The 25687-nt window shown below is 40.2% G+C and overlaps 1 protein-coding gene across 1 annotated transcript in view; it reads left to right on the top strand.

Annotated features, from left to right (window-relative positions):
* The window catches only part of LOC110030841 (putative GTP diphosphokinase RSH1, chloroplastic), a 32984-nt gene extending 7577 nt beyond the window's left edge, over positions 1-25407 (top strand). The window contains exons 12-24 of the mRNA XM_020733774.1: positions 20300-20360; positions 20442-20504; positions 20591-20647; positions 20965-21066; positions 21498-21653; positions 21991-22122; positions 22190-22276; positions 22481-22552; positions 22808-22894; positions 22981-23440; positions 23919-23980; positions 24062-24130; positions 25159-25407. Coding sequence (XP_020589433.1) covers positions 20300-20360; positions 20442-20504; positions 20591-20647; positions 20965-21066; positions 21498-21653; positions 21991-22122; positions 22190-22276; positions 22481-22552; positions 22808-22894; positions 22981-23440; positions 23919-23980; positions 24062-24130; positions 25159-25263 — 1513 coding nt within the window. The 3' untranslated portion in view covers positions 25264-25407. The remainder of the gene's footprint in view (positions 1-20299; positions 20361-20441; positions 20505-20590; positions 20648-20964; positions 21067-21497; positions 21654-21990; positions 22123-22189; positions 22277-22480; positions 22553-22807; positions 22895-22980; positions 23441-23918; positions 23981-24061; positions 24131-25158) is intronic.
* The last annotated feature ends 280 nt before the right edge of the window (positions 25408-25687 follow it).

Here is a 25687-nt window from a genome sequence, read left to right as displayed (position 1 = left end):
ATATATATATATATTAACTTATATTATATTTTCAATATTAGTAATTTTGTGATCTTTCTTTAGAAAGCTTTCTTTGCCCCTATATATACAGCCAAATGCTTCATGCTTGGTATAAGAGAATTTCTATGTTGTTTCTTTTTTTCTAAATGGTATCAACACATTTCTCCTCCGATTTCATCCCTTTCATATGACAAAATTACAAAATGGCTGCTTAAACGCAAACATCTCCATCTAATTCTGGGGTTGGCGTTTTTTGAACAAATGGAGGAACCAAAAGCAAGCTCATGTTATCACTTGTCATAAATTGAATGGAAACGACTATCTTCAGTGGTTATAATCCAATGATGATGTTTATCTGTTGAATGTTGGGGTGTCAAATCGGGTATCGGGTCGGGTGTCAAATGGGGTTTGGGCTTGACCCGGCCCGCTTTCCACCCGTCGCGCAAATCCAACATGTATAATTTTTTTAAAAATAAGGCATAACATCTATTAATGTCAAATTCAGGTTGAATTCATGTCAATCCCGGGTAAATTTCCCGATTAACGAGTTGATTTTGAGTCAATTTTAGTTTGGCAAGTCGGATTGTCAATTTCTGGTTGGTGGGTCAATCCAAACCCAATCTAAGAGAATTAAATGGGTTAGTATTCCTAACCCGAAAATTATTTGAGACAACTTGAATTTGGATTTTTTAAGTCAGGCTCGGGTCGAGTTGACGTGTTAGGTCAATTTTTGACACATCCAGTGGAAGGGTCAATGATGATTATTGCAATGGATCCATGAAAACACTAGATGTAAGGAGAGTATTAGTACAAAATTCATACTATTTAAGATGATTTTCTACATAAATTTGGGAAAAGTAAGAATCGAAACAGCACACTCAAATGCATAAAAGATAAGTACCTATAAATCAAGAGGCAGACAATCACTCCCAAATCCTAACCCTAGCACCTACAATTCAAGAGGAAAGTTATCTCTTCCAAACCCAAATCATAAGACTCTAGACAACTGTCTCATAACCTTACTGCTAAACATATTAGCCCTATTTATACCACATAATAATAATTAATAAAAAACTAAATTGCCCATAAGCGCTGATGTAACATTACTCTTCCCAAAAAGATACATTGTTTTCAAGGTGGGAAAAAATTAAACTGCTGTTGGATCAAGTTATGTGTCTCTCAATCATAAACTGACTTGTCTTGTTGTCGCAGTCAGGACTTAATTGAAATAAGTGATGAGTCGTCACACCGTAGGAGGCCGATGCCTGATACATAGCCTGAAACATCCATCTCTACAACGAAAATTTGGCTGAATTTTGGTAATGCTCGCACTGGTGCCCTATTCATGGTATTCTTTAACTTCTCAAAAGTCCGAGTGAAAGTTATCCTTCTTCAGTTTCTCCATCAATGACCACACAATCGAATTATAACACTTTACGAACTTTCGGTAGTATCCTATAACTCCTAAAAATCCTCTCAACCTCTTCAAGGTCTTAGGTAGTGGCCACTCCAATATAATTATCGCCTATGATGGATCTGCCGACCCCAAGGTCTTGCACATACTAGGGTCTCCGCAAAGCAAACTCTTCTTGTCTCCATCCTGAATACTGTGCTTCGTCAAAATTAGTCCTTTACAAAATCTCCCACTCTTACTTATCTATCTAATTCCCATCATTACTTCTGAATCGCCTTTCGCCCGAAAGACTGTTGTAGCAAAAGGCACTGGCACGGTTGGATGTAGCCCTCTATCGGTGTCCCGCCAACCTTGGTTTTCTATTCTAGGCCAAAATCCTTTAAATCGATCTTGTCCAGCCCCAAAGTACGCGCCATCCCGTTTTTCTTGTTGTCGCTCATTCCAAGCCTTCAGATGTCATCCACTTTCTTCCGGATGATGCTGCTCGAATCCGCTTCCAACTCCTTTACTCGATCCTGCTTGCTTCTTTTTGTTCCAACCTTCTGAATGTTGTGCTATTTCTTCTAAGTGTTGCTGCTCACATTCTTATCCTACATTGTTGTTTGATTTTATGACAGGTGATTTTGTGTGAAATTGCACGTTCTTCTTCATCATTTCTTCCAGGGTCGCGAACCTCCCCTCCATAGACTAGAGTCGTCCCTCGATGGACGAGAAACACTCCATTTTCGATCTGATTTGACTCACTTCCCTCTAATTTCTCCTTCAAAGCCTCTTTTTTTGACATTACTCCCAAGATTTTTTTTAATCAAGAAAATGAAACTCTTGTGCGTCTATGTGCCACGATTCACTTGGCTTCTTAACAGCACTAACTAGAAGCACAACATTTTTTTTTGCATGGTTCAGTCGCAATACTACTCGATCGTGACTTGTTTGTGTGGTGCCTTTAGTCCAGTCGGCTTTCCAACTACTCAAATCGCTACTCTTCTTTTTTGTCTGAGACGCTTGCATGCCTTGATCCCATTGGCTTCCAGCTAGCTCAAGTCGCGGTTGTTGCGTGACCTGAATGCTGTGATCTTGGGTTGTTTCACGACATGGCACGCCGCGATCTTGATGTTGCTAGATTGATCGCAACTGCATCGCTATATTCGGTCACAAGGGCGGCACCAACGATCTTATGGCGTAATTCTTTCGTTGGCAAGTCTCCACCGAGAAAGATTTATAGCGGAGCATCTCTAATACCAATTTGATACAAACCAAGATTTTTCAGAGAATATATGTATATTTATATATATGTCTGTATGTATTTATATTTATATATATATATTTTATTTCAATAACCCAAACAACACACTCAAAGGCATACAAGATAAGTACCTACAATTTGAGATGTAGGCGATCTTTCCCAAACCCTAATACTAGCCAATATCTACAATTTGAGAGGTGGACAATTTCTTCCAAACTCAAACCTTAAGACTCAAGACAACAATCTTATCATAATCGTATTCCTAAATATGTTAGCCCTATTTATACCCCATAATAATAATAAATAAAATACTAAATTTCTCTTAGGCGCCGGTTTAATGAATACATAGGAATAACAAAACGAATGGTTATGTATTGTTTCAATAACTCCATGACTAATGAGATAGGAAGCATTTCTTGCTCTATTGTGCAACTAATGAGATATGGGATGTTCTTAAGGAATCCTATTTCCTGCATGAACTATCACAAAGAGATCTCTCCATGACTTAGCACTTCAATCATCAATGACAACAAATTGATCTTTTTAAAATACGGGATTTTGTGTCCCGTTGATGAGATTGTGTAAATAATAATTGAGAAAAAGGAATGTTCAATTTATTAATGGGATTAAATAATGAATTGGATGAAATTTATGGACGCAGTTTAGGCAGCAAACTCTTAATTGATATTAGTAAAGCTCTCTTTGAATTTTGTCTTGAGGAAAGTCTTAGAAATATACTGATGGGAGCATCAAAACTCCATATCAACCAGTGAAGGATATGCTCTCCGTTCATGAAGTTCGACTAACTAAAAAAAGGCCATGTTTTGATCATCGTCTCAAATCAGGTCACATCAAAGAAACCTATTGGAAAATCCATGTAAAATAATTCATGAAAAATCCACTAATTGGAAAACCACTCATTTTCTTAGAGAGTCATGGACAAATTGCTTCTACCTCCATTGACAGCCTCACATCTTTAAGTCAAAATCAATTCAGTGAAGAAAATAAACTTTCTTCAAAAATTATTTTCTCAAAATAGGAAAGTACCTATCGATAGAGTTATTGATACACACTCATTGGCGCAAACATTTAATTCATAACTATTCTTATTGTAATTAAACAAGGCCTATGGATTTCTGATTTATGTAGCATTGTGGTTCATTTTCCCTATGAAATAGAATATGTAGTTTGTAAAATCCAAAAAATGGAGGGTAGCACTGTAGTTCATTTGCCTCTGCACCTTTGACTTTCTTCTTATGAGGGTTGAAAACCAATTTATTAAGATACTTCACCTACTTATTTGTCTTGGGATGATGCACAAAGAAGATATGAACATTTATTTTTGATAGATTTTTGTGACTTATTGTTTTTTTGGTCCATTGTTAGTGATGATAGTCATTGGAAGCCAACAGCAACATATGTTGCCGTTCTAAATGAATTCACAAATAACTATAAAAGTTGGTTTTGTGTGTGCTCTGTCTTCAATCTACTTTTTAAAATAATTGATCATTACTGTGATTAATCACCTTTTGTCATCTGGTAGAGAGAGAAGTCTGAGTTGGTTCATTACCCAACAATAAATAACTAAGAACTAGTGATCAATTGAAGCTTATTAGAATGTTGTAAGTTCAAAGTAGAATACTTTTGGCATGGAATGCACTTTCTTGAGGATTCTTCTAAGTCATTTTTTAAAATCAGCCTGAATTAGCCATGCAGTTGTCTTAAACGGATAAATATTGTTCCTCTTGGGTGATTACCACAATCCCGCGAAATATATTCTTTTAAGATGTCGACAATCTTGGTCTTTTGTGCACATCGGAGATTAGTAGTAGATAGTGATCTCCTAAAGAAGAGTTGTCCATCGATCAACCTATATTGTGTCATTTTGATTTTAAATCTTTTTTGATATATGATTTGTGTTAGCAATTAACTTGTTACGAAGCATTTGACATAGGGATCAATCCAACTCTTAATAACATCAACTTTTATAGTTTTAGATTCTTCGATGCTACTGTTTCCGTTCATTTTTTTCTTTTTTTATTTTAAAAGGAGTCGTCAGCTTGTCAATCGTCGTATACTTCCCCTATTCGAATAAATCTCCATCCCGAATCATATCAATGATTCGAAAAGGAGAGGAACCGAATAAGAAGGGACATACGACAAAGTGATAAACAAGAGAAAAAGTAAAACGTGGAGAGTCTACATGCGATAAAACTCGTAAGGATAGGTCAAGAATGTACGCCCAAAGAAGATCAAACGGAGGCACCTTAAACCAATATCTGCGAAAGAAGTATCTACGTAGACTATCCATAACCAGAGAGACAGGTGTATGTACCTGTTATGGGGTCAAGAGGACTCCCAGAGGATTGTGTTCCTACTGGTTAATTATATCTTGGGGGATACCCAAAAATACTCTCGATAAAAGGAGTTTCACTTCATATTATCATAGACCTGGGGTATAGGCAACCAAAGGAAGGTTATTCCGTGTAAGAACAGTCCCAATGCTTCAAAGCTCATGTTAAGCAATCGGGCAGAGAATGAGTCTCTCACATCCCGAAATGGGTAGCGGCTCATCGGCATATGGGGCCCACGAAATAACCTAAATCATCTTGATGGGGATATCCCAATACGTCAAAGCACGTCCGGGCCAAAGGACAGAGGACAAATCGTCGTATCCCAAATGGGCGGCAGCTCATCGGCATCAGGCCGTCAAGGTGATATCAACGAGGTCAAGGGGTGACAGGGCTCAAAGGGGTTCAACAAAAAGAATGTAGAGTGATCCTAAAAGGTAGAGGTAACTGGGTCGGGGTACCACAGACCCGTCATACACAGTACTAGGACCGTAAGTCTACCTGGTCGTGAAGGTAGTCGACCCAACACGTCCTGAAATCCCCGGTCAGCACCCCCTGAAATCCCCGGTCAGCAATTTGTGAATTGCATCATCCACGGGAACCTCGGTAGCCCTAAGGTCAAAGGAAGGAAACTCTATCCTATGACTACAAGCTGGAGCTCCAAGAGATGGGATTTATACCCGAGGCAGGTTTTCAGTCCATGTGTCAGTTGCTAGGGGTAGCAACTCGATGCATTCTGTCACTTTCTCACCCTCGACAGTTCGGTTGTTGCATTATAGCATGCATCGATGTCGTTGTATTTTTTGATTGATTTTATAACCTTTTCCTGTTTCCGATCGTTGTCCCTTTTTGCCCCACTACGCGGAAGAGCAGGAAGATGGATATGATCGCTATCGCCGGGGGAACCCTTTCCCTTCTCCCAGAGCGCTTTCTGTGCTCCTGAGAGCGTCATAACCTTCAGTTCCTTCGAGCACCCATGTGGGATTACCGTACGTGATCCTACACCCTCTGAGGCGTTCACTCTGTGCCCTCTCCCTTAAAAGGGGAGACGTGCATATTGAGTCGTTTCTGTGCCCTTTCAGGCATTTACTCTATGCCCTCCCCTTAAAAGGAGAGACGTGCATATTGAGTCGTTTAAACGTCCTGTCAGACATTTACTCTATACCCTTCCCTTAAAAGGGTAGACGTGCATACTGAGTCATTTCTACGCCCTCTTAGGCGTTTCACTCTGTTCCCTCCTCCTTAAATGTGGAGATGTGCATATTGAGCTATTTCTACGCCCTTTTAGGCGTTTGTCTCTGTGCCCTCCCCCTTAAGTGGGGGATGTGCATATTGAGTTATTTTACGCACTCTAAGGCATTGTCTTTGTGCCCTCCCCTTAAAGGGGGAGTGGTATATCGAGCTGTCTTTGCTGCTGTGGCTGGCGTCGCGCCCGCTTCTTTTGCAAAAAGAGGCAGATGCTCGATACCAAAGCGCCGCAACACCTAACGGTCTTTTCTAGACCCATCCCTCCGTGTTCTCATGGATATCCCTGCCATAAGCAGGTGAGTCTTTTGCTACCAGTAGGTCTGTTACTACTATCACCATTGTGACTTCTGTCTCGACTCTCTTATTCCGTTTCAGTTCCCTTGAGGACAAAGGAAGACCAGGAGGACTAGGAATAGATTGTTGCAAATTTAGCAGCATATTTTGCTTCAGGTTTCTATACCTATCCCAATTCCAGTTTAGGTGTCTTTGGCTCCCAAATTGTGAGTCGTTTTGTTACTGTCCCCAGTTGTGCGGACCACGCCCTTGTTGAACATTTGTTTCATGCCTTTCTTTGGAAAGGAGTTGTGCATGTAGCACCCCTTTCGTTGTAGCAGCTCGTATCAGTGCTAATTTTTCCTCGAGGAAGAGGCTGGTACCAGATGGTGATGCGCTACAACGCTCTTTCTTAGTTCATGGTCTCTCTTGTAGTCCTTCCGTGTTTTGAGGATGTCCATCCGCAGATGTTGCACTAAGCGAGCTAGAGTTACTTGTTTACGGCATTGTCCTTTGGCGGTATGGTGTGTCCCACCATGACTCTCTTTGGTTCCGGCCCAGAATCATGCTTATATCCTGTCGGCTGAGAATCCTCCTTTTTGTCCTCTGGCAATGTGGACTATGTCCCCGTCATGACTCCTTTCGGTTACGACACGGGATGATGCTCAAATCCCGTCAGCTGAGAATCATTTTTCTCCTATGTCTAACAATGTGGACTATGTTCTAGCCAGGATTATGTGGGAATTGTTTTTTCCCCAAGATGCAGGTTATTCTCACATTGAAGTCTGTATTGTTGTTGCTACCACGAGTTCTCTGACTTAGAAGATTGTAGGAGCAACATCCTCTTTAAGAGAAAATGTTTCCGCTTGTTTGACGATCGTCTCCATCGTTCTGGGTTTACTCTGAGGTTGAGGTCTCGACTGCCCCTACATTCGGCAAGGGCGTCCAGAGGAATAGGAACAAATTGCTACAATTACTGCAGCTGACTTAGTAACAGGTTGCTGACTTAGCAGCATGTCTATTTACCTGTTGTGAAATTTGTTGATGAGAAATTTGCACTCTCTTGGCTAAGAATCACTCTGTTGTCTTGTCTGGTTGTGTGGATTATACCCTAACCATGATAGTTGTAAGGGCTCTCCTTCCTTAGGATCTAGATTGCTCTAAATCCGCGGTCCATATTGTGACTCCATTACAGATCTTCTTGCCAAGAAGATTATTAGAGCAATTTCCCCTCTACAAGGATTGGGTCCTCTTCCTTGAAAGAAGTTCCTTACCTGGATCCTTTAGATGTCCGAGCAAACTTTTTTTTATTTATTATGTCATATAGGCCCTCGTAGTAGGAGACCGAGGTTTGCTTGTCGGTCCGTTACGAGGCCGAGATATTTGTTATCTGTTGTGCAGTCCATGAGAACCGCCGAGGTGTTGCATGGAACCCTTGGTGTGATACTTAGTGACACTGTACCAGATGTTGTGTCAGGTATTACTATGATCTTGTTGGAGTGGCTTTTGCCAACATTTGATGTGTCTACTCTTCCATGAGCTATAAGAAAAATGTTGTGGTTTCCTTTTCATCAATAAAGATGAATTTGTCCTATTTTGATAAAGGGAGGTCCGGGGTGCACCCCGCCGATTCTCACCTTATTTGAGGACGAAATTTGATCGCTCTACTTTGACGAATACCCAGCGCGTTAAGCAAATTCCTGCCACCACGCCTCTTGATATTCCAACGTTGCATGTAGAATGACTTTCTATATTTGACGGTGAGGGGTCCATTGCTTTGAAGAGTGCTTTATCCTACCTCTTTTCACCTATTATGGAAGACTAGTATGGATGTTATATACTCCAAATGGGGGGCACACCAAAATCTCTTGTTGATGACATGTTATATCGACTAGATCACTCTTTTAGTTTTGTTCGATCCATGTTTAGCGGGATACACTTCTCCTGGGCTATTTGAGAGTGTCTTATTCAATTTGAGCCGGTTTGCCTTTTGGCTAGGCTCTTGATAAGAGCATTTTTGTTGCTAAGACAACTTTATTTGTCTAACATTTGATATAGTCAGTCTGCCTTGAGCCTGACTAGGATTTGGTGCCTCATATTGTTAAGAACTTATTGACTCTTTTAGTCTGTTCTTAGTGAGAAAACATCATTGTGAGATTGATTCATCTCTTATATCCAACTTCGTGCATATTTTGTTTGACTTGGTTGATTTTTATCACCTTGTTGATAGTCCTGTTGAACTGATCAAAGCATTATGTCTTTACAATCAGTTCATGACTCATTGTGATACCTCGATATCTGACGTTACCAGTTAGACCTTACTTATCTGATCGAGATATCTTTACATCTGTTGATGCTCCGACTCCAATTTTTGGAGGCTGTTGAGATGGTTCTGAAAGGAGCCTTGCCCCTTGGTTGATCCTGTATTGGGCTTAACTTTAATGATTCTTGATGTCGAACCTAAGATAGATCCTGAGGATGAGATTAAGCCAGACCATGTATGCACCCTTTACGATTTGCAAATCCTCATGGTTTGAGGGATTCAAACTAAGTCACGATGATTGAATCCCTTCCTTTAATGAAGCTTCACCAAAGTCTTGAGAGCACCTCAGAATGACTAGATGTGTGTCATTGAGATGTAGTAGTTTTAAAGACTATTTAGATCTCTTACTTATCCATTCAGCTAGACCGATGGAAGCGATGGAAGCCTAGACCGATGGAAGCTTAACAAGTAATGAATCATGAAATTCTAAGAATCTTTATTCGGGAGAATTTTGAGTCAAAACAAACTATTTTATTATAAAAGAAGCTCTACCAAATATAGTAATTCTCAGAGAAAATAAAAAAAAAAAGTACAAAAAGGCCTTAAAAAGTGAAATTTGGCCAACGCTCCTGAAAAGAAGCTTGAGGTGAGCGGGAAATCAAAAGTTTCGATATAAAGAACTTTTTGACTTCAAAATTCTCCTGATAAGATTCTTAGAATATTGAGGTTCAGAGAATTGTTAAGTGACGTTGGGATGACTGATACATCAATAATGAATTTAAAGACATCTCCAAAATGAAAATATTTCATTGACACCCAGATACGAATGGTGAAAAGAATTAAAGGAAAGGGGAGGGGCTAGGGAAGAGTACTTACTTAAGGAAAATCCCACTTGGACCTGAATTTTGCAAACATTATATTTTGCATGGTATAGCTGGTCGTGAATATGAGATACCTACAAGAATGCTCCTCATACCAGTTCGATTTGGTATGTTATATCAGATCATTCTTGATAACGGCTTATGCAGGAGATAAAAAAATGTGTCAATAAAAACATGAATGACATAAAAGGATTTAGTAGCTCCGTGGGCATGTTGTACAACATAGTGTACACTCACTTTCTTCTACACTTTATGTGTCAACTCTATGAGTCCGACAGTCATTCCTTTGGAAGTTGACTTGCCTTTCGGGTTAGGATTCTGCCCATCACTTTTAAGTTTCATGTGTCGACCCTAGGGTCCCGGTAGTCCTTCCTTTGGAAGTCGACTAGCCTTCTCTGTGGGCATGTGGTACGACATACCGTACTCCACCTTTTCTGTGCTTCATTGCACGTAAGAAATGTCTTGAGCATCTCTTAAAACTGATTTCTAAATTGTCAAACAGGCAAAGTGGAAGTCCTACGGGCAGCTTAATCAGTGTAAGAGAAGCCAAGTAAAGAGAAGCCAAGTACTTCTCTTATCCTCTTTTTCCGGTCCCTCGCTTCGAGCGTGTCCGAATGATCGTGTCCCACCCATCATAAATGAGTGTGGTAGATATGTTTGTTGCACTCATCATAAATGAGATTGGAAGATGTCCTCTTTTTAGAAGATTGAAGCTCAATTTTATAACTAAGTATTCCGTGGTGGTTATAAGTATTCCGTGGTTAGCAAATGATGCCTAACTAACCTTTTGCAATATCTCCAATTGACGAAAGTTAATTTCGATTGATATTTGCCTTATTGCAGTAAAGTCATGCCATTTCCTAGCATTTTTATTTGATTACCCATTCTACATAGGGTCCCAACTGAGCACTTTTCTACGGATATGCTCGTTTTGCTCACTTTAGATGAGTGTGATGTATTCCCTCTTATGAGATATGTTTTAGTTTGTGCCTTATGGCTAGACACCAGTTGGTTGGTACACTCTATTTTGCCCAACCCTTCATTCGTATCTCGATTGACCGAGGTCAAGTTCGACTAATACCTCTTTTATGCGGGAAAACTGTGCTCCATTCCTCGTCACCTCTATTCGGTTGAGCACCCCGTGTGAGTCCGAATTAGAGTTTCCCACTCACTTCAGATGAGTGTGGTGTTTTCCCCTTCCCTTTTTAGGGTTCTTTTCTGGGCCAGCCTGAGAGCTACATACCCTTGTGGTTGGAAAGTTACTTTTTGACTAACAATTCTTGAATACTGTAGTATTTCCCCAACGGAATTCATTCTACCAAATTTCTGGTAGTAGTATCGTATATAGGGTTGGTCTGTTCTAATCGTCCGCCCTCTTAGATAATTTGATTTGGTATGTCACAGCAAATCATGTCTGATAACGGCTTAAGCCAGAGATAAAAAATATATATGCCAATAAAAAAAAATATATGAATGGCATGAAAGACTCTCAGTAGCTCCGTGGGCATTTTGTACCAACCTTTTTCTACGTTTTATGCTTTGACCCTCTGGGTCCGACAGTCCTTCCTTTGGAGGTTGACTAGTCCTCTTAGTGGGCATGTGGTACGACATATCGTACCCCACCATTTTATGTGTGTTATTGCACGTAAGAGAGGTCTTGAACATCTCTTAAAATTGATTTCTGAATTGTCACGTGGCAAAAACGTAGGCAAAATGGAAGTCCTACGGGCGGCTTATACCTGACGCAACCAGTAATCAGTGTAAGAGAAGCTTTTTCTACAGTTCTTTGCTTCGAGCGGGTCTGAACGAGCGTGTCCCACCCATTATAAATGAGTGTGGTAAATACGTTTTTCCCCACTCACGCTAAATGAGAGTGGAAGATACCCTCTTTTTAGAGTATTTGAGTTTAGTTTCATTACTAGGCATTTCCTCGTTAGCATATCTTGTCTAGTTAACCTTTTGCAATATATCGATCGATGAAATTCAATTTCAATTGATATTTGCCTTATGCAGGAAAGCCATGCCCTTTCATAGCATTCTGTTTTGATTACCTTTTCTATATAGGGTTTAAACCCAACATCTTTATACGGATATGTTCATCCCGCTCATTTCAGATAAGTTTGGTGTATTCCCTCTTACGGGATATGCTTTGGTTCTTGCCTTATGGCTAAACACCATTTGGTTGGTACACTCTATTTTGTTCAACCCTTCTCAGGTAACCTTGTTCAACCCTTCTCAGGTGTCTCGATTGTCCGAGGTCAAGTTCGATTGATACCTTTTTGTGCGGGAAGCTATATTCCATTCCTCGCTACCTCTATTCAGTTGAGCACCCCGTGTCGGTCCGAATTAGAGTTTCCCACTCACTTCAAATGATTGTGGTGTTTTCTCCTTTGAGGGATGTTTTCTAGGTCAACCAGAGGGCAACATACCCTTGTGATTGGAAAGTTATGTTTTGACCAACCATTCTTAGATACTGCAGCAATTCCCCAACGGAATTCCTTCTACCAAATCTCTGGTAGCAGTATCATATATAGGGTTGATATGTTCTATTCATCCACCCTCTTTGATAATACTGAACCAGTCAATTTTCATTCCCTTGTCAGAGCGAAATGTCATATCGGTTCTAGACTTTCTCTATTATCTGTCCGATACATGTCCTTCATCAGAGCCACTTTTGATGCCTGAAGCTTGCCTATGCATTTTTCTTGACGAGAATTGCCTTAGTTAGTTCTTGCAGGAAATATCTTTTGAGCTCTCCCCTGCTATAGCTACTTTGCTAGTTCTGGGGGACTTTTAGCGAGACTTACTTTGCTAGTGCTTGCTTAAAGAACCATACATTTGAACTTTTGAGTCCATCTCGATGATATTTCGATCGGTTTGGTTGGTTTGGTCTGCTCCATCGAATAACATGTTGTATCAGTCGCTCAGCTGATCCATGTCTACACCGAGATATTTGATGTCTCCCCAACAAAACTACTTTGCTAAGTGATGGGAGAATCCCAAATGAGAATTTCCTCGCTAGCTCGCTTGGAGCACCCTTGGGGGTTAGACCGTGCTAGGTCATGTAACCCCATTGATATTCTCGATCGATCTGGTTGGTTTTGTCCCCCATGTCGAGTACCATGTTGTATTGGTTTGACGGCTTGACGGCTGATCCATGGATCCCTAGCAAAATTTGCTTCGCTAGTGCTGACGTAGAAGCACTCTTATGGTTAGACCTTTCTAATATCTAACTTCATTTGATGGTTTCAACTGGCTTGGTTGGTTTTATCCACCCCGTTGAATGACATGTTGTGTCAGTCAGCTAGCTGACCCATGTCTGCTTCGAGACACTTGACTCCCCAACAAACATTGGATTGCTAAATGGGAGAATCCCTGGCGAGAGTCGTCTCGTTAGTGCTTATGGAAGCACTCTTATGGTTAGACCATCTTGGTCATATAATCATATCTTCTTATTGACTACTTTGGTTGGTTTTGTCCGCCAAGTCGAATGACATGTTGTATCGGTTTTACCACTGATCCATGTTCAGTCAGATTACTTGGATGTCTGACTACACTTTGAGTGTGATACCTCAGGCTGTTATGTCGCATGATTGTTCATTTGATATTTTGCTAGGATACATACCTCCTGCATTATTTTATATGCTCGGTCAGGATACATACCTCGTACGCCATTTGATATATTCGAGCAGGATACATACTTCCTGTCTTATTTGATAATTTGTCTTATTTGATACTTGGTCAGGATACATACCTCATAGACTATTTCGATCGGGGTACATACCTCCATGATCATTTGATGTTCCGATCAATGAAATTATTGCCTTCATTTGGTTGATCCTTGATGATAAGACCTCATTTTAAGGCACGTCGGGTTTTGTAGCCATTTGACTTTGAAACCTCTCGAATCATATGCCCGTTTAGGCCGATTCCTTTTTGAGAGCGTCTTCGGCTTTATATAGTCATATGTTCGATGCCACTCAAGCTTGACTACGTTGTAGTTTGCTCAGTATGAGTGTGTCTTGACTTCAAACACTCTTTGGCTTTATAGCCACGTTTCTTGAGCCATATGAACTTAAAGCTGACTCTGTTATGAGAAAAATCCATCTTTGAATGCTTTCGGCTTTCTAGCCATGTTCCTCGAGCCATGTGACCTTAGGGTCGACTCTATTATGAGGATATCTTGTTTTTTGACACCTTTGGCTTCTTATAGTTTTATATTTCGATGTTTCTCGAACCACATGTCCTTTTGGGCCGGTTCATTTACGAGAGTATTCCGTCTTCATACATTCCATGGGTCATGCCTCTACGGCCTCTGAACCCACCCTTTGGTTATGCCTTCAGGGCCTCTGAACCATCCTTCTCGGTCGGCCATACTATATAGTCACTGGTTCGATCACCACCTCTGATCAGGATATGTTGTGCTTTATAGCCACCTGATTAATGTGATGGGTGTTTTGTCTCAAGGAGATCAGTTAGACTCGCAATCGGGGTCACTTTCAGGGGAAACATAACAGGGGGCTTGGTCACACAAGATGATTGAGCATTCTCCCCTACTGTTTCGAATGAGGTCAGGTACGGGGTTTCCATCGATTATGTTGTTTCGAATAAGGTCAGACAGATCGATGTGCCGTTTCGAATATGGTCAGACAAACTTTCCCTCAGTCATACCATGTCCAGTTTATCTGGCCTGGCTAGGATTCATTGGGTCATGCCTTTGCGGCCTCTGAACCTATTTTCGTGGTCATGCCTTTATGGCCTCTGAACCACCCTCTTAGGTCATGCCTTTGCGGCCTCTGAGTCTATTTTCGCAGTTATGCCTTTACGGCTTATGAACCACCCTCTTAGGTTATACCTTTATGACATCTGAACATATTTTCTAGGTTATGTTTTTATGACCCCTGAACCTATGTTTGTGGTCATGCCTTTGTGGCCTCTGAACCACCCTCTTAGGTCATGCCTCTGCGGTCTCTGAACATATTTTCGTGGTCATGCCTTTATGGCCTCTGAACCACTCTCTTAGGTCATGCCTTTGCGGCCTCTGAATCTATTTTCGTGGTTGTCTTTACGGCCTCTTAACCACCCTCTCCTGAACCACCCTCTTAGGTTATGCTTTTATGACCTCTGAACCTATTTTCTAGGTTACGTCTTTATGATCTCTGAACCTATTTTTGTGATTATGCCTTTATGGCCTCTGAACCACTCTCTTAGGTCATGCCTCTGCGGTCTCTAAACCTATTTTCGTGGTCATGCCTTTATGGCCTCTGAACTACCCTCTTAGGTCATGCCTTTGCTAGGTCATGCCTGGTCATGCCTTTGCGGCCTCTGAACCTATTTTTATGGTTATGCCTTTACGGTCTCTGAACCACCCTCTTAGGTTATGCCTTTATGGCCTCTGAACCTATTTTCTAGGTTATTTCTTTATGACTTCTGAACCTATTTTTGTAGTTATGCTTTTATGGCCTCCGAACCCCCCCTCTTAGGTCGTGCATTTGCGGTCTTTGAACCTATTTTCGTGGTTATGCCTTTACGACCTCTGAATCACCCTCTTAGGTTATGTCTTTATGGTCTTTGAACCTATTTTCTAGGTTATGTCTTTATGACCTCTGAACCTATTTTTGTGGTTATGCCTTTATGGACTCTGAACCACCCTCTTAGGTCACGCCTTTGTAGTCTCTGAACCTATTTTTGTGGTTATGCCTTTATGACCTCTGAACCACCCTCTTAGGTTATGGCTTCTGAACCTATTTTCATGGTTATGCCTTTATGACCTCTGAACCACCCTCTTAGGTTATGCATTTATGGCCTCTGAACCTATTTCTGTGGTTATGCCTCTACGACCTCTGAACCACCCTCTTAGGTTATGCCTCTATGGTCTCTAAACCAAATTCTCTCGGTCATGCCTATACGGCTTCCAAACCTATTTTTGTGGTTGACCGGTTTCAACTGGCTAGCCACACACTCGACCGTTCCCTGACCAATTTGTCTGGCTTGGTTGAGTTTTCTTTTAGTCTCTCCATGAGATGTCACCTCGACTATCAGGAGAGACTTTCTTTTGAAGATGCTGCCAACAAGTGCACTGTGCCTCAGTGGTGCAACACACTTGTTGGGGGTCCTTTGTTGGCATAATTTTTTTGATATCATGTGTGTCTGGGGCGTCGATATTACCTAAGGAGGGCGTCCATAACGTTAACACTTTGAATACGGGCTAAAAATGCGCAAATTTTTATTTTGGACTTGTTTGCTGAAAAAATGATCCGAACGATCCCGAACGACGAAACAGACTACACGAGTGGGTTCGAAACATCGATTCCACTTGAAAAAGACGCTCGTTGCACCACAATTTTGCGGGGAGGTAAAAATGCGCAAATTATCGTTTTGACCTAAATTGCTGAAAAAGTGGTCCGAACGACCCCGAACGACGAAACGGACCACACCAATACGTCCAGAGCGTCGATTTTACCTAGGGGAGAAGCTCATTTTGCTACGATAACGCGTTCGACAAAAAAGATGCTGAGAGATAATAATAATAATAATAATAATAATAATAATAATATTATTATTATTATAATAAAATATATATTATCCTTTTAAAATTTACGCATATCTCCCTCTGCCCTACGGCCTGCTTCGCGAAAAGGTTCCCCCTCTCGATCGATTCGCGAAAAACTACCCCGAATCCCTCTCCTCCGTCGCCGGCGCCGCTCACCGCCAGCTCTGCTCTGATGTCCGTCTTCTTCTTTTTTTTTTCTTCTTTTTCTTCCATTTTTTCTTCTTCTTCAATTTCTTCTTCTTCTTCTCGTAACTTTTCTTATTCTTCTTCTTTTTCTTCTTCTTCTTTTTCTTCTTCTTCTTCTTTTTCGTCTGTTTTCTTCTTTTTCTTTTCTTTCTTCTTCCTCTTTTTTTTCTTTTTTTTCTTGAACAATCCGACAACCTCGTCGGATTTCATTCACCCCGTCGGCTTTCACCTTACCGGTGTTGTGTTTTTGCCGGAGTAAAACGACAAAGAAAGACGTCAATTTTTTTTAGGGCTTTCTCCTGCGCCTTCTCCGCTTTCAGCATTCACCGCCGATAAATTATCATCCGTCACATCGTCGGACAGCGAGCGTTGCCACTGTTCGAGGAGGCGCGTGCGCCTTTTACCTTGTGGGTTCTCCTCCTTCACCGTCGTCGAGCGATCCTCTCTCGCGAATGCACCTTTTTTTGGTGTTGCATATTTTTATATGCTAAATTATTTATTTTTGGTACTTCGCATACTTCACCGGTCCCTTCCTCTCTTGCCCTTATTGGATCTGTTTTTGTTCTGTGCGCGTTTTACGAGACACACTGGAGCATGGATCGGACGTCAGCGAGCTTGGAGTAAGCAAAAAGAACGCGTACGCAATCTTCACGGTGGTGAGATTCTCTAACTCCTAGTTGGTCCTAGGTTTTAGCGGTGTCTAGGCATGTGAGTTCGATAGCCCACACGAGGTGTGTGCGCTGACATGGGTCGGCGCGACGACGTGCCTGCGTGATGGATCGTCGATTTCCTAGAGCGAGTCATTAGGTTAGGACTTCCTGTGCGTAACCAAACACCCCCCGTAGAGCCGGTGTCTCCCTTTTGTTGTGAGTCTTAGCACAAATCCCGATGGGTCGGAGTCCCTCACTCCCCTTGCTTTGGGTTTTCCCAGCTTTACTTGGAGAAGCTAGGAGGTCGGACTTGACAAAGCGAGAGAAACTTTGTAGTTGGCTCGCTTTGCAAAGTCTGAAGGAGTTTACAAAATGGGAAAAGCTTTGTAGCTAGCATATTTCATGACACCGTGGAGAGTTTCCCCCTTGGAGATCCAGGGAGAAATCCTTCACATTTCCTCACCAAAGTAAGAGGCGGCGGTGTCCCATATCCAAGGGTCTAAACCTTAGGTTTCCCAGGTGAGGTCGTTAGTACGAGCGTGACTCGCTATCATATGTGGTTATATGCACCTCATTGTTTGCATGTGCATGTCTTGCATGTTACATATTGTTTGTCATATATCGCAGTTGCACTTGCATTTACACGTTACACTTGCACCAATTGTGCCTCGATCTCCCCCCGGCCCGGTCGACACCACTTGTGGCTCGGTCGGTTATCCCGAACCGGTCACATCACTTGTGTTTCAGTCGGCTACCCGGGTTCGATTGGTACAAATTAAGTAAATAATATCGATCATGCAGACAAACATATAAATGCGCATACACAACATGTAAAAGAGCAAGTAGTCAGTCGATCGGGATGGAAAATCCGACCAATCTAAAGTGTTGTACCAACCGAGTCCGGGTAGCCCGCTGAAACACAAGTGATGTAACCGGTTTGGGATAACCGACCGAGTCACAAGTGGTGTCGACCGGTTCGGGGCGACCGATCGAGGCACAAGTGGTGCAAGTGTAAGTGCAAGTGCAAGATACAAGGTGCAAGTGCAAAGTGTAAATGCAAGTGCAAGTGTAAGTGCAAATGCGATATATGACATACAATATGTAACATGCAAGACATGCACATGCAAACAATGATGTGCATATGACCACATATGGTAGCGAACCACGCTCTTACTAACGACCTCACCTGGGAAACCTAATGTTTAGACCCTTGGATATGCGGGACCGCCGCCTCTTACTTTGCTGAGGAAATGTGAGGAGTTTCTCCCTGGATCTCGGAGGGGGAAACTCTCCGCGGTGTCATGAAATAGACTAGCTACAAAACTTTTCCCATTTTGTGAACTCCTCCAGATTTTGCAAAGCGAACCAGCTATGAGGCTTCTCTCGCTTTGCGAAGTCCGATCCCCTAGCTTCTCCAAGTAAAGCTGGGAAAACCCAAAGCAAGGGGAGTGAGGGACTCCGACCCATCGAGACTTGTGCTAAGAATCACAACAAACAAGAGATACTCGACTCTACGGGGGGTGTTTGGTTACGCACAGGAAGTCCTAACTTAATGACTCGCTCTAGGAAATCGACGATCCATCACGCAGGCACGTCGTCGCGCCGAGGCGCACGCACCCCGTGTGGGCGATTGAACCCACACGCCTAGACACCGCTAAAACCTAGGGCCAACTAGGAGTTAGAGAATCTCACCACCGTGACGGTTGCGACACGTTCTCTTTACTTGCTCCAAACTCGCCGACGTCCGATCCATACTCTAGTGTGCCTCGTAAAATGCGCACAGGACAAAAACATATCCAATATGGGCAAGAGAGGAAGAGATCAGTGAGGTATGCGAAGTACCAAAAATAAATAATTTAGCATATAAAAATATGCAACACCAAAAAAAGGTACATTCGCGAGAGATGATTGCTCGACGACGGTGAAGAAGGGGAACCCACAAGGTAAAAGACGCACGCGCCTCCTCGAACTGTGGCAACGCTCGCTGTCCGGCGAGGTGACGAATGCTAATTTATCGGTGGTGAATACTGAAAGCGAAGGAGGCACAGAAGAAAGCCCAAAAAAAAATTGACATCTTTCTTCGCCGTTTTACTCCGGCGAAAACACAACACTGGCAAGGTGAAAGCCGGCGGGGTGAATGAAATCCAGCGAGGTTGGCGTGTTGTCCAAGAAAAAGAAGAGGAAGAAGAAAGAAAAGAAAAAGAAGAAAAAGAGGTGAAAAAGAAGAAGAGGAAGACGAAGAAGAAGAAGAAGAAGAAAAATTAGGAGAAGAAGAAATAGAAGAAGAAGAAGAAGAAAAGTTAGGAGAAGAAGAAAAAGAATTGGAAGAAGAAGAAGAAGAAAGAAGAAGAAGAAGAAGAAGACGGACATCAGAGCGGAGCCAGCGACGGAGGAGAGGGATCCGGGGTAGTTTTTCGTGAATCGATCGAGAGGGGGAACCTTTTTGCGAAGCAGGCCGTAGGGGAGAGGGAGAGATGCGTAAGTTTTAAAAGGATAATATATATTTTATAATAATTATTATCTCTCAGCATCTTTTTTTGTCGAACGTGTTATCGTAGCAAAATGAACTTCTTCCTAGGTAAATCGACGTTCTGGACGTACTGGTGTGGTCCGTTTCGTCGTTCGGGGTCGTTCAGACCACTTTTTCAGCAATTTGGGTCAAAACAATAATTTGCGCATTTTTACCCCCTCCCGCGAAATTGTGGTGCAACAAGCGCCTTTTCCAAGTGTAATCGACCTTTCAGACTCACTCGTGTGGTCTGTTTCGTCGTTCGGGGTTGTTCGGACAACTTTTTCAGCAAACAAGTCCAAAATGAAAATTTGCGCATTTTTAGCCCGTATTCGAAGTGTTGCGACATGGACACCCTCAGGTAATATCGACGCCCCAGACACACATGACATCAAAAAAAAATTATGCCAACAGCTACCACTAGTTAAGGCGATCACAAATCAACCATCAGTGTTACCACGCTTGGACAACAATTCGGCGAGTTGATCGTGTTTTTGAGAGATTTGTTCAATTCAATGGAGGTTCAAGTTTTTTTAATTTCTTTTTAGACTTAAAAATTTTATTTGGTCAGCTGCTTGGTTCCTTCTTCTAAGATAGAGCACATGCTAATAATTAGTGCCTCATACTTTTATAGTTTTAGATCCGGCTTCAATTGAACAACTTAACTGATAGTTGAAGCTATAGAATATGATCAAAGGAAAGCTTATGTTACTGTAGTTATACTGCAGCATATTCAAGCAGATGTTGAGGTCCAAAACTTCAATAAAGGAGGCTAATCAGATTGCACAGGTTTGTTATAATAATATGGATGTAAAACAAAATATGACATTTTTTATCATATGTTACTTTATGATGCTACCCTGTCAACAGCTCCGTATTATCATAACCCCAAAGACCCAGATCGGTGTTGGGCCTTTATGCAGCGCTCAGCAGGTAATGTAGTGCGTTTCCTAATGATACTTGCCTCGGTTTGCTTCTCATTTTTCTTCACACTCATGAACTTTTTTTTCTTAATATAGATATGCTATCATGTTCTCGGCCTTGTCCATGGGATATGGACTCCTATACCTTCTGCGGTCAGTTTAGATGCATATTTTTTATTAACCCTTAACATTTAGGGGCCATTTAGGATCACTTTTTTTTTATTTTTATTTCTTATTTGTTTTTGTTTTTTTTATGTTTTAATTTGATACATATTGATTAAGATATTATTGTTTTTGAAAACACATTAAAGTTATTTTGAGTGTTTTAAAAAACACTAAATTTTATTCTTAGAAGCAAAAAATAAAAAATAAAAAATAAAAAACATACTAAATAAACATATTTTAAAAAATAAAAGGAAAGAAAATAAATAAGAAACTGATGGAGTTTGATAAGCCATGTTCTTTGACAGATGAAGGACTATATTGCAACTCCTAAGCCTAATGGTTATCAAAGCCTTCACACAACAGTGATACCGTTTCTCTATGAAAGTATGTTCCGGTTAGAAGTTCAGGTGATTTCTCGTCATCCTGTCGCTTGCGCATTTCTTTTTGCTATTTTTATGTGGATATGATAGAGTTTAGAAAAATTTTCATACATACCATTCAATTCTTGTATATTTACATATCTAGCACTAAACTTCAATTTTTACGCATATGCCACCTTATCTATGCGTGAAAATGTGTATTTCACTTTTTAAAAGTTAAACTAGTTACATTTTTAATGTGATCTGAAAGATTTGGTGGTATAAATGTAAAAAACAAAGTTTAGGTGTTCAATATGTAGATACATAGGAATTGCGGAGTATGTGTAAATGCTCCTAGTTGAAGAAGATTTACATACGTACCACTCAATTCTTCATATAGTCAATTATTGGATTCCAACCTACTTGTGTGTTGTAATTATTGCGCCACTTATAGCACTCTTGATTTGGCAATTTGGCAGGTAAGGACGGAGGAGATGGATTTGATAGCTGTGCGAGGTATCGCCGCTCACTACAGCGGAAGAGTTGTCCCTGCTACGGACGGACATGGAGTTTATCGTGGGAGAAATTCGAAAGGAAAATCAATGTGCTTGAACAATGCGGACATCGCCCTCAGGGTACATAAGCTGTTGTCTTCCAATTTCATGTTTGGCGAATTTGCATACATAAGACAATTCTTTTGTATTTACGCTTATAATATTATAATATTTTTGGTGTCATAAACCTATGCATGAAAATGGGTATTTCATGTTTAAAAAGATAGTGATAGTGGTAAATTTGATGTGATGGTAAAGTTTTGAATGCTTGCATGTAAATATGAATGTTTAGGTGTCAGATATGTAAATACATAAGACTTGTGCGGTAAGTATGTAAATGCCCCTTTCAAGTTCTGTAATTTCTGGATTAATGAACTAAGAATAGCACAAGAGTCTCTGTTGTTATGGTTCTGTACAGGTTGGCTGGCTCAATGCTATCAGGGAGTGGCAAGAGGAGTTTGTTGGCAACATGAGCTCGAGGGAATTCGTAGATACTGTCATGCGAGACTTGTTAGGGAGCCGCGTGTTTGTTTTTACCCCGAAAGGAGAGGCGGGTTATTCTTTGTTAGTTCTTACTCACCTTAACTATTTCAAACTCTGATTTATGGTTTATACAGATAAAAAACTTGCCGAAGGGGGCTACCGTTATTGATTATGCATATCTCATACACACTGATATTGGGAACAAAATGGTGGCAGCAAAGGTGCGCTGTTTTAATTAATGGAAATTTACATTCATAATACCACAACTTTTTTGTATTTACGTATCTAACACACCTTGGTGTCATAAACCTTTGCATAAAAAGGTGTATTTCACTTCTAGAAAGGTAGCAATAATGGTATTTTTGATGTGATGGATGTTAAAGTGAATGCTGAAGTTGTGCCAACCTTGTTTTATTCTTCTTTAGGTCAATGGAAATCTTGTTTCTCCAATGCATGCACTCGCGAATGCTGAAGTTGTGGAGATAATTACATACAATGTTAGTATTCTGATTTTCAGTTTTTCTCCAATGTGTTTTGATTTTACATACATGGCACACAATTCTAATGTATTTACATATCTCACACGTAAACTTCCATATTTACACACATCACACTCAAATCTTTAATATCACATATGAAAGCTTAGGTGTGAGTTATGTAATGTGCTTGGTATGTAAATTTCCCTTTTAAAAATGTTCCATGGTGTATATAATTTGACTTGACTTTCATTCTTTTAATCAACACGTCATTAGGCATTATCGAGCAAATCCGCTTTCCAGAGGCATCGACAGTGGTTACAGCATGCAAAAACTCGCAGCGCCAGGCACAAGATTATGAAAGTATGAATTTTTCTAATGTTGCTAATTACATTTCAATCCTCTTTTTTATTGCATTTGCGTTTCTAATCAAATAATTTGTTAATTAGTTCTTGAGAGAGCAGGCTGCACTTTCTGCTGCTGAGATAACTGCAGACACAGTAAATGATTTCGTCGCTGATCTTGAGAAAGAAAATGATTATGATTTCAATTTATCGGTCCTTCAAAATGACAGAAAATCAATCTGGGAAAAAATACTGGCGAGTATTGATGAACTGCCTTCGATTAAAAAGCACCGCGAAAACTTAGTACACGTTAATAATACATTGGATTTTCCTAAGATTAATGGGAAGCATAATAATGCTCTTCACAAAGGTTGCATTAAGGTTAATGGCTGCTCCATGAATTCAAGTGATGGGTTTACTGAACTGATGAACTCAACCATTTCATTGTATAATAAGCAAGTTCTGCCTGGTCTAGAGGCTTGGAAAGCGAGCAAAATAGCCTTGTGGCACAACATAGAAGAGCATTCCGTGCAATGGTTCTGCGTAATATGCATTGATCGAAGAGGTTAGTTGAGCTTTTTATTTTCATATGGGAAGTATCAAAATGATTCTCTGACTCTTTGCAGGAGATCATTTTAGTTCCAAAGTTTATAGAACTGTCAAATTAGTCCATAATTTTTTTGATATGGGCTGAAATAGATCCCAAATTTTTCAGAAGCACTATTTCGGCCCCATTAAAAGGAGTATGAAGATTAATTTGATATTTTTATATACTCTCGGACTATATTCCTATATATTTATACATATCTAACACCTAAACTTTATTTTTTACATTTATACCATCCAAATCCTTCATATCACATAAAAATATCATTATTTTAACTTAAAACAAAAGTGAAATACACATTTCATGCATGAAAAAAATGAAGGTTAGGTTTTAGTTATGTAAATACATAAGAATTGAGTTTTATGTATGTAAATATTCCTTTTTATATTTATTTCACTTGATTTTTAAAGATTGATATAATAATTCACAATTACAGGCATGATGGCTGAAGTTACATCAGCTTTGACTGCTGTTGGAGTAACTATATGCTCGTGTGTGGTAAGTTTTTTTCTTAACCCTCTCAATTTTTAGAATTTTCGCCAAATTATTCTTTTTCTGACTTTCATTATTATCATAAAGGCTGAGGTTGATAGGAAAAAGGGTATGGGCGTTCTATTATTCCACATAGAGGGGACTTACGAGAATTTGGTAAGTTGCAACAGACCATTTTGATTATATGTGTTTGTTTTAAATTGTGCGGCCTAATTTTGTTCATATAAAATAAACATGCTACGCAGATTTACACACGAGTAGTTTTGAGAATTTTTATTTAGGGGCATACACATATACCTTCCCAATTCTCACGTATTTACATATCTAACACATGAACTTTGATTTCTACATTCGCACCACAAAATTTTCATATCATATAAAAAATGCCACAATTTTGAACTTCGAAAAAGTGAAATACACAGTAACATGTAAAAATTGAAGTTTAGTGTTTGATGTGTAAATACATAAGAATTGAGTGGTTTGCATGCAAATTTTTCTTTTTTTTTAATGAAGAATGTTGCTCTAGGTTTATATTTTATGAGAGGAATTAAGATTAATTCTCCAGAATCAACCCGCAATGAAGTTTGCTTTGGCAGAAATAAGTGTTAAGACATCAATTGGGCAAACTTATGTAAAATTATGTGTGTTTTGTGCATTATACATACATACTTACCACGCAATTCATATGTATTTGCATATGTAACACCTAAGCATTCATATTTTCATGCATACAACTTAAATTTTTGACATCAGGTCAAATCACTATCTTTTGAAAAGTGAATTACACTTTTTTATGCACAGGGTTATGTCACCAAGATGTTGTATGTGTAATATGAAGCTTTGGGTGTTAGCTATGTAAATATAAAAATTGTGTGGCATCTATGTAAATTCCCTCCCCCACAAGACAACACCCACCCCCACACACAGTGTGTGTGTGTGCCGCCATTCGTGGCCTGTTGGTAGAGCTTCCTCTTTGAAGGTCGTAAGCCCTCTTAGGTCACGGGTTCGAATCCCCTCTGGCTAGTTTGCTTGTAGTGAGGGCGGTCCTTGAATTCTTAGGCACATGATGGTGGCCGGGGGCTCGTATAATAGCCTCCTGCCACTCTTTGTACACACACACACACACACACACACACACACACATTTAATTTTCTATGTTTCTCATATGCTCCAACAAAATGCAGGTAAATGCGTGCTCGAGCGTCGATGTTATACCCGGTGTTCTTGGTTGGACCGCCGGTTGTAGTTGGTCTAACTCTACAAATGATTGCAACTATTTTGAATGCTAAGATATAAATCACGAGAGGAAAGGTATTCAATTTATACGTCAAAAGCTCATAATAAGAGATCTGCATTAGCTAATTTTGATAATCACTGCAAGAAGAGGGGAATGTACATAGAAGAGCATTTAGGTGTGATATATGCATGTCTCAGTGTTGTATATATATATATATATATATAATATATATAATGATGTTTCTTTTTTCTTTTTTTTTTGGTATTTTTGTATGACTGATTGAACACTGTACTATATTTGTAATTTTCTGTTTTTTATCCATTCTATTACTTAAATAATAAACTTTCTTTTATAAGCTGCTGCTCTACCATACAGTCTTTCTTTGAGTGTTGTATGGAAGTTTCTTGGCAACTTTTATGATGTGGTTTAAACATGATGTGGTTTAAACGAAATGATTTTTTTTTTTTTGGGAAATG

Source organism: Phalaenopsis equestris, unplaced genomic scaffold (assembly GCF_001263595.1).
Source record: "Phalaenopsis equestris unplaced genomic scaffold, ASM126359v1 Scaffold000761, whole genome shotgun sequence".
NCBI lineage: Eukaryota > Viridiplantae > Streptophyta > Magnoliopsida > Asparagales > Orchidaceae > Phalaenopsis > Phalaenopsis equestris.
This window is presented reverse-complemented; position numbering and strand designations above follow the sequence as displayed.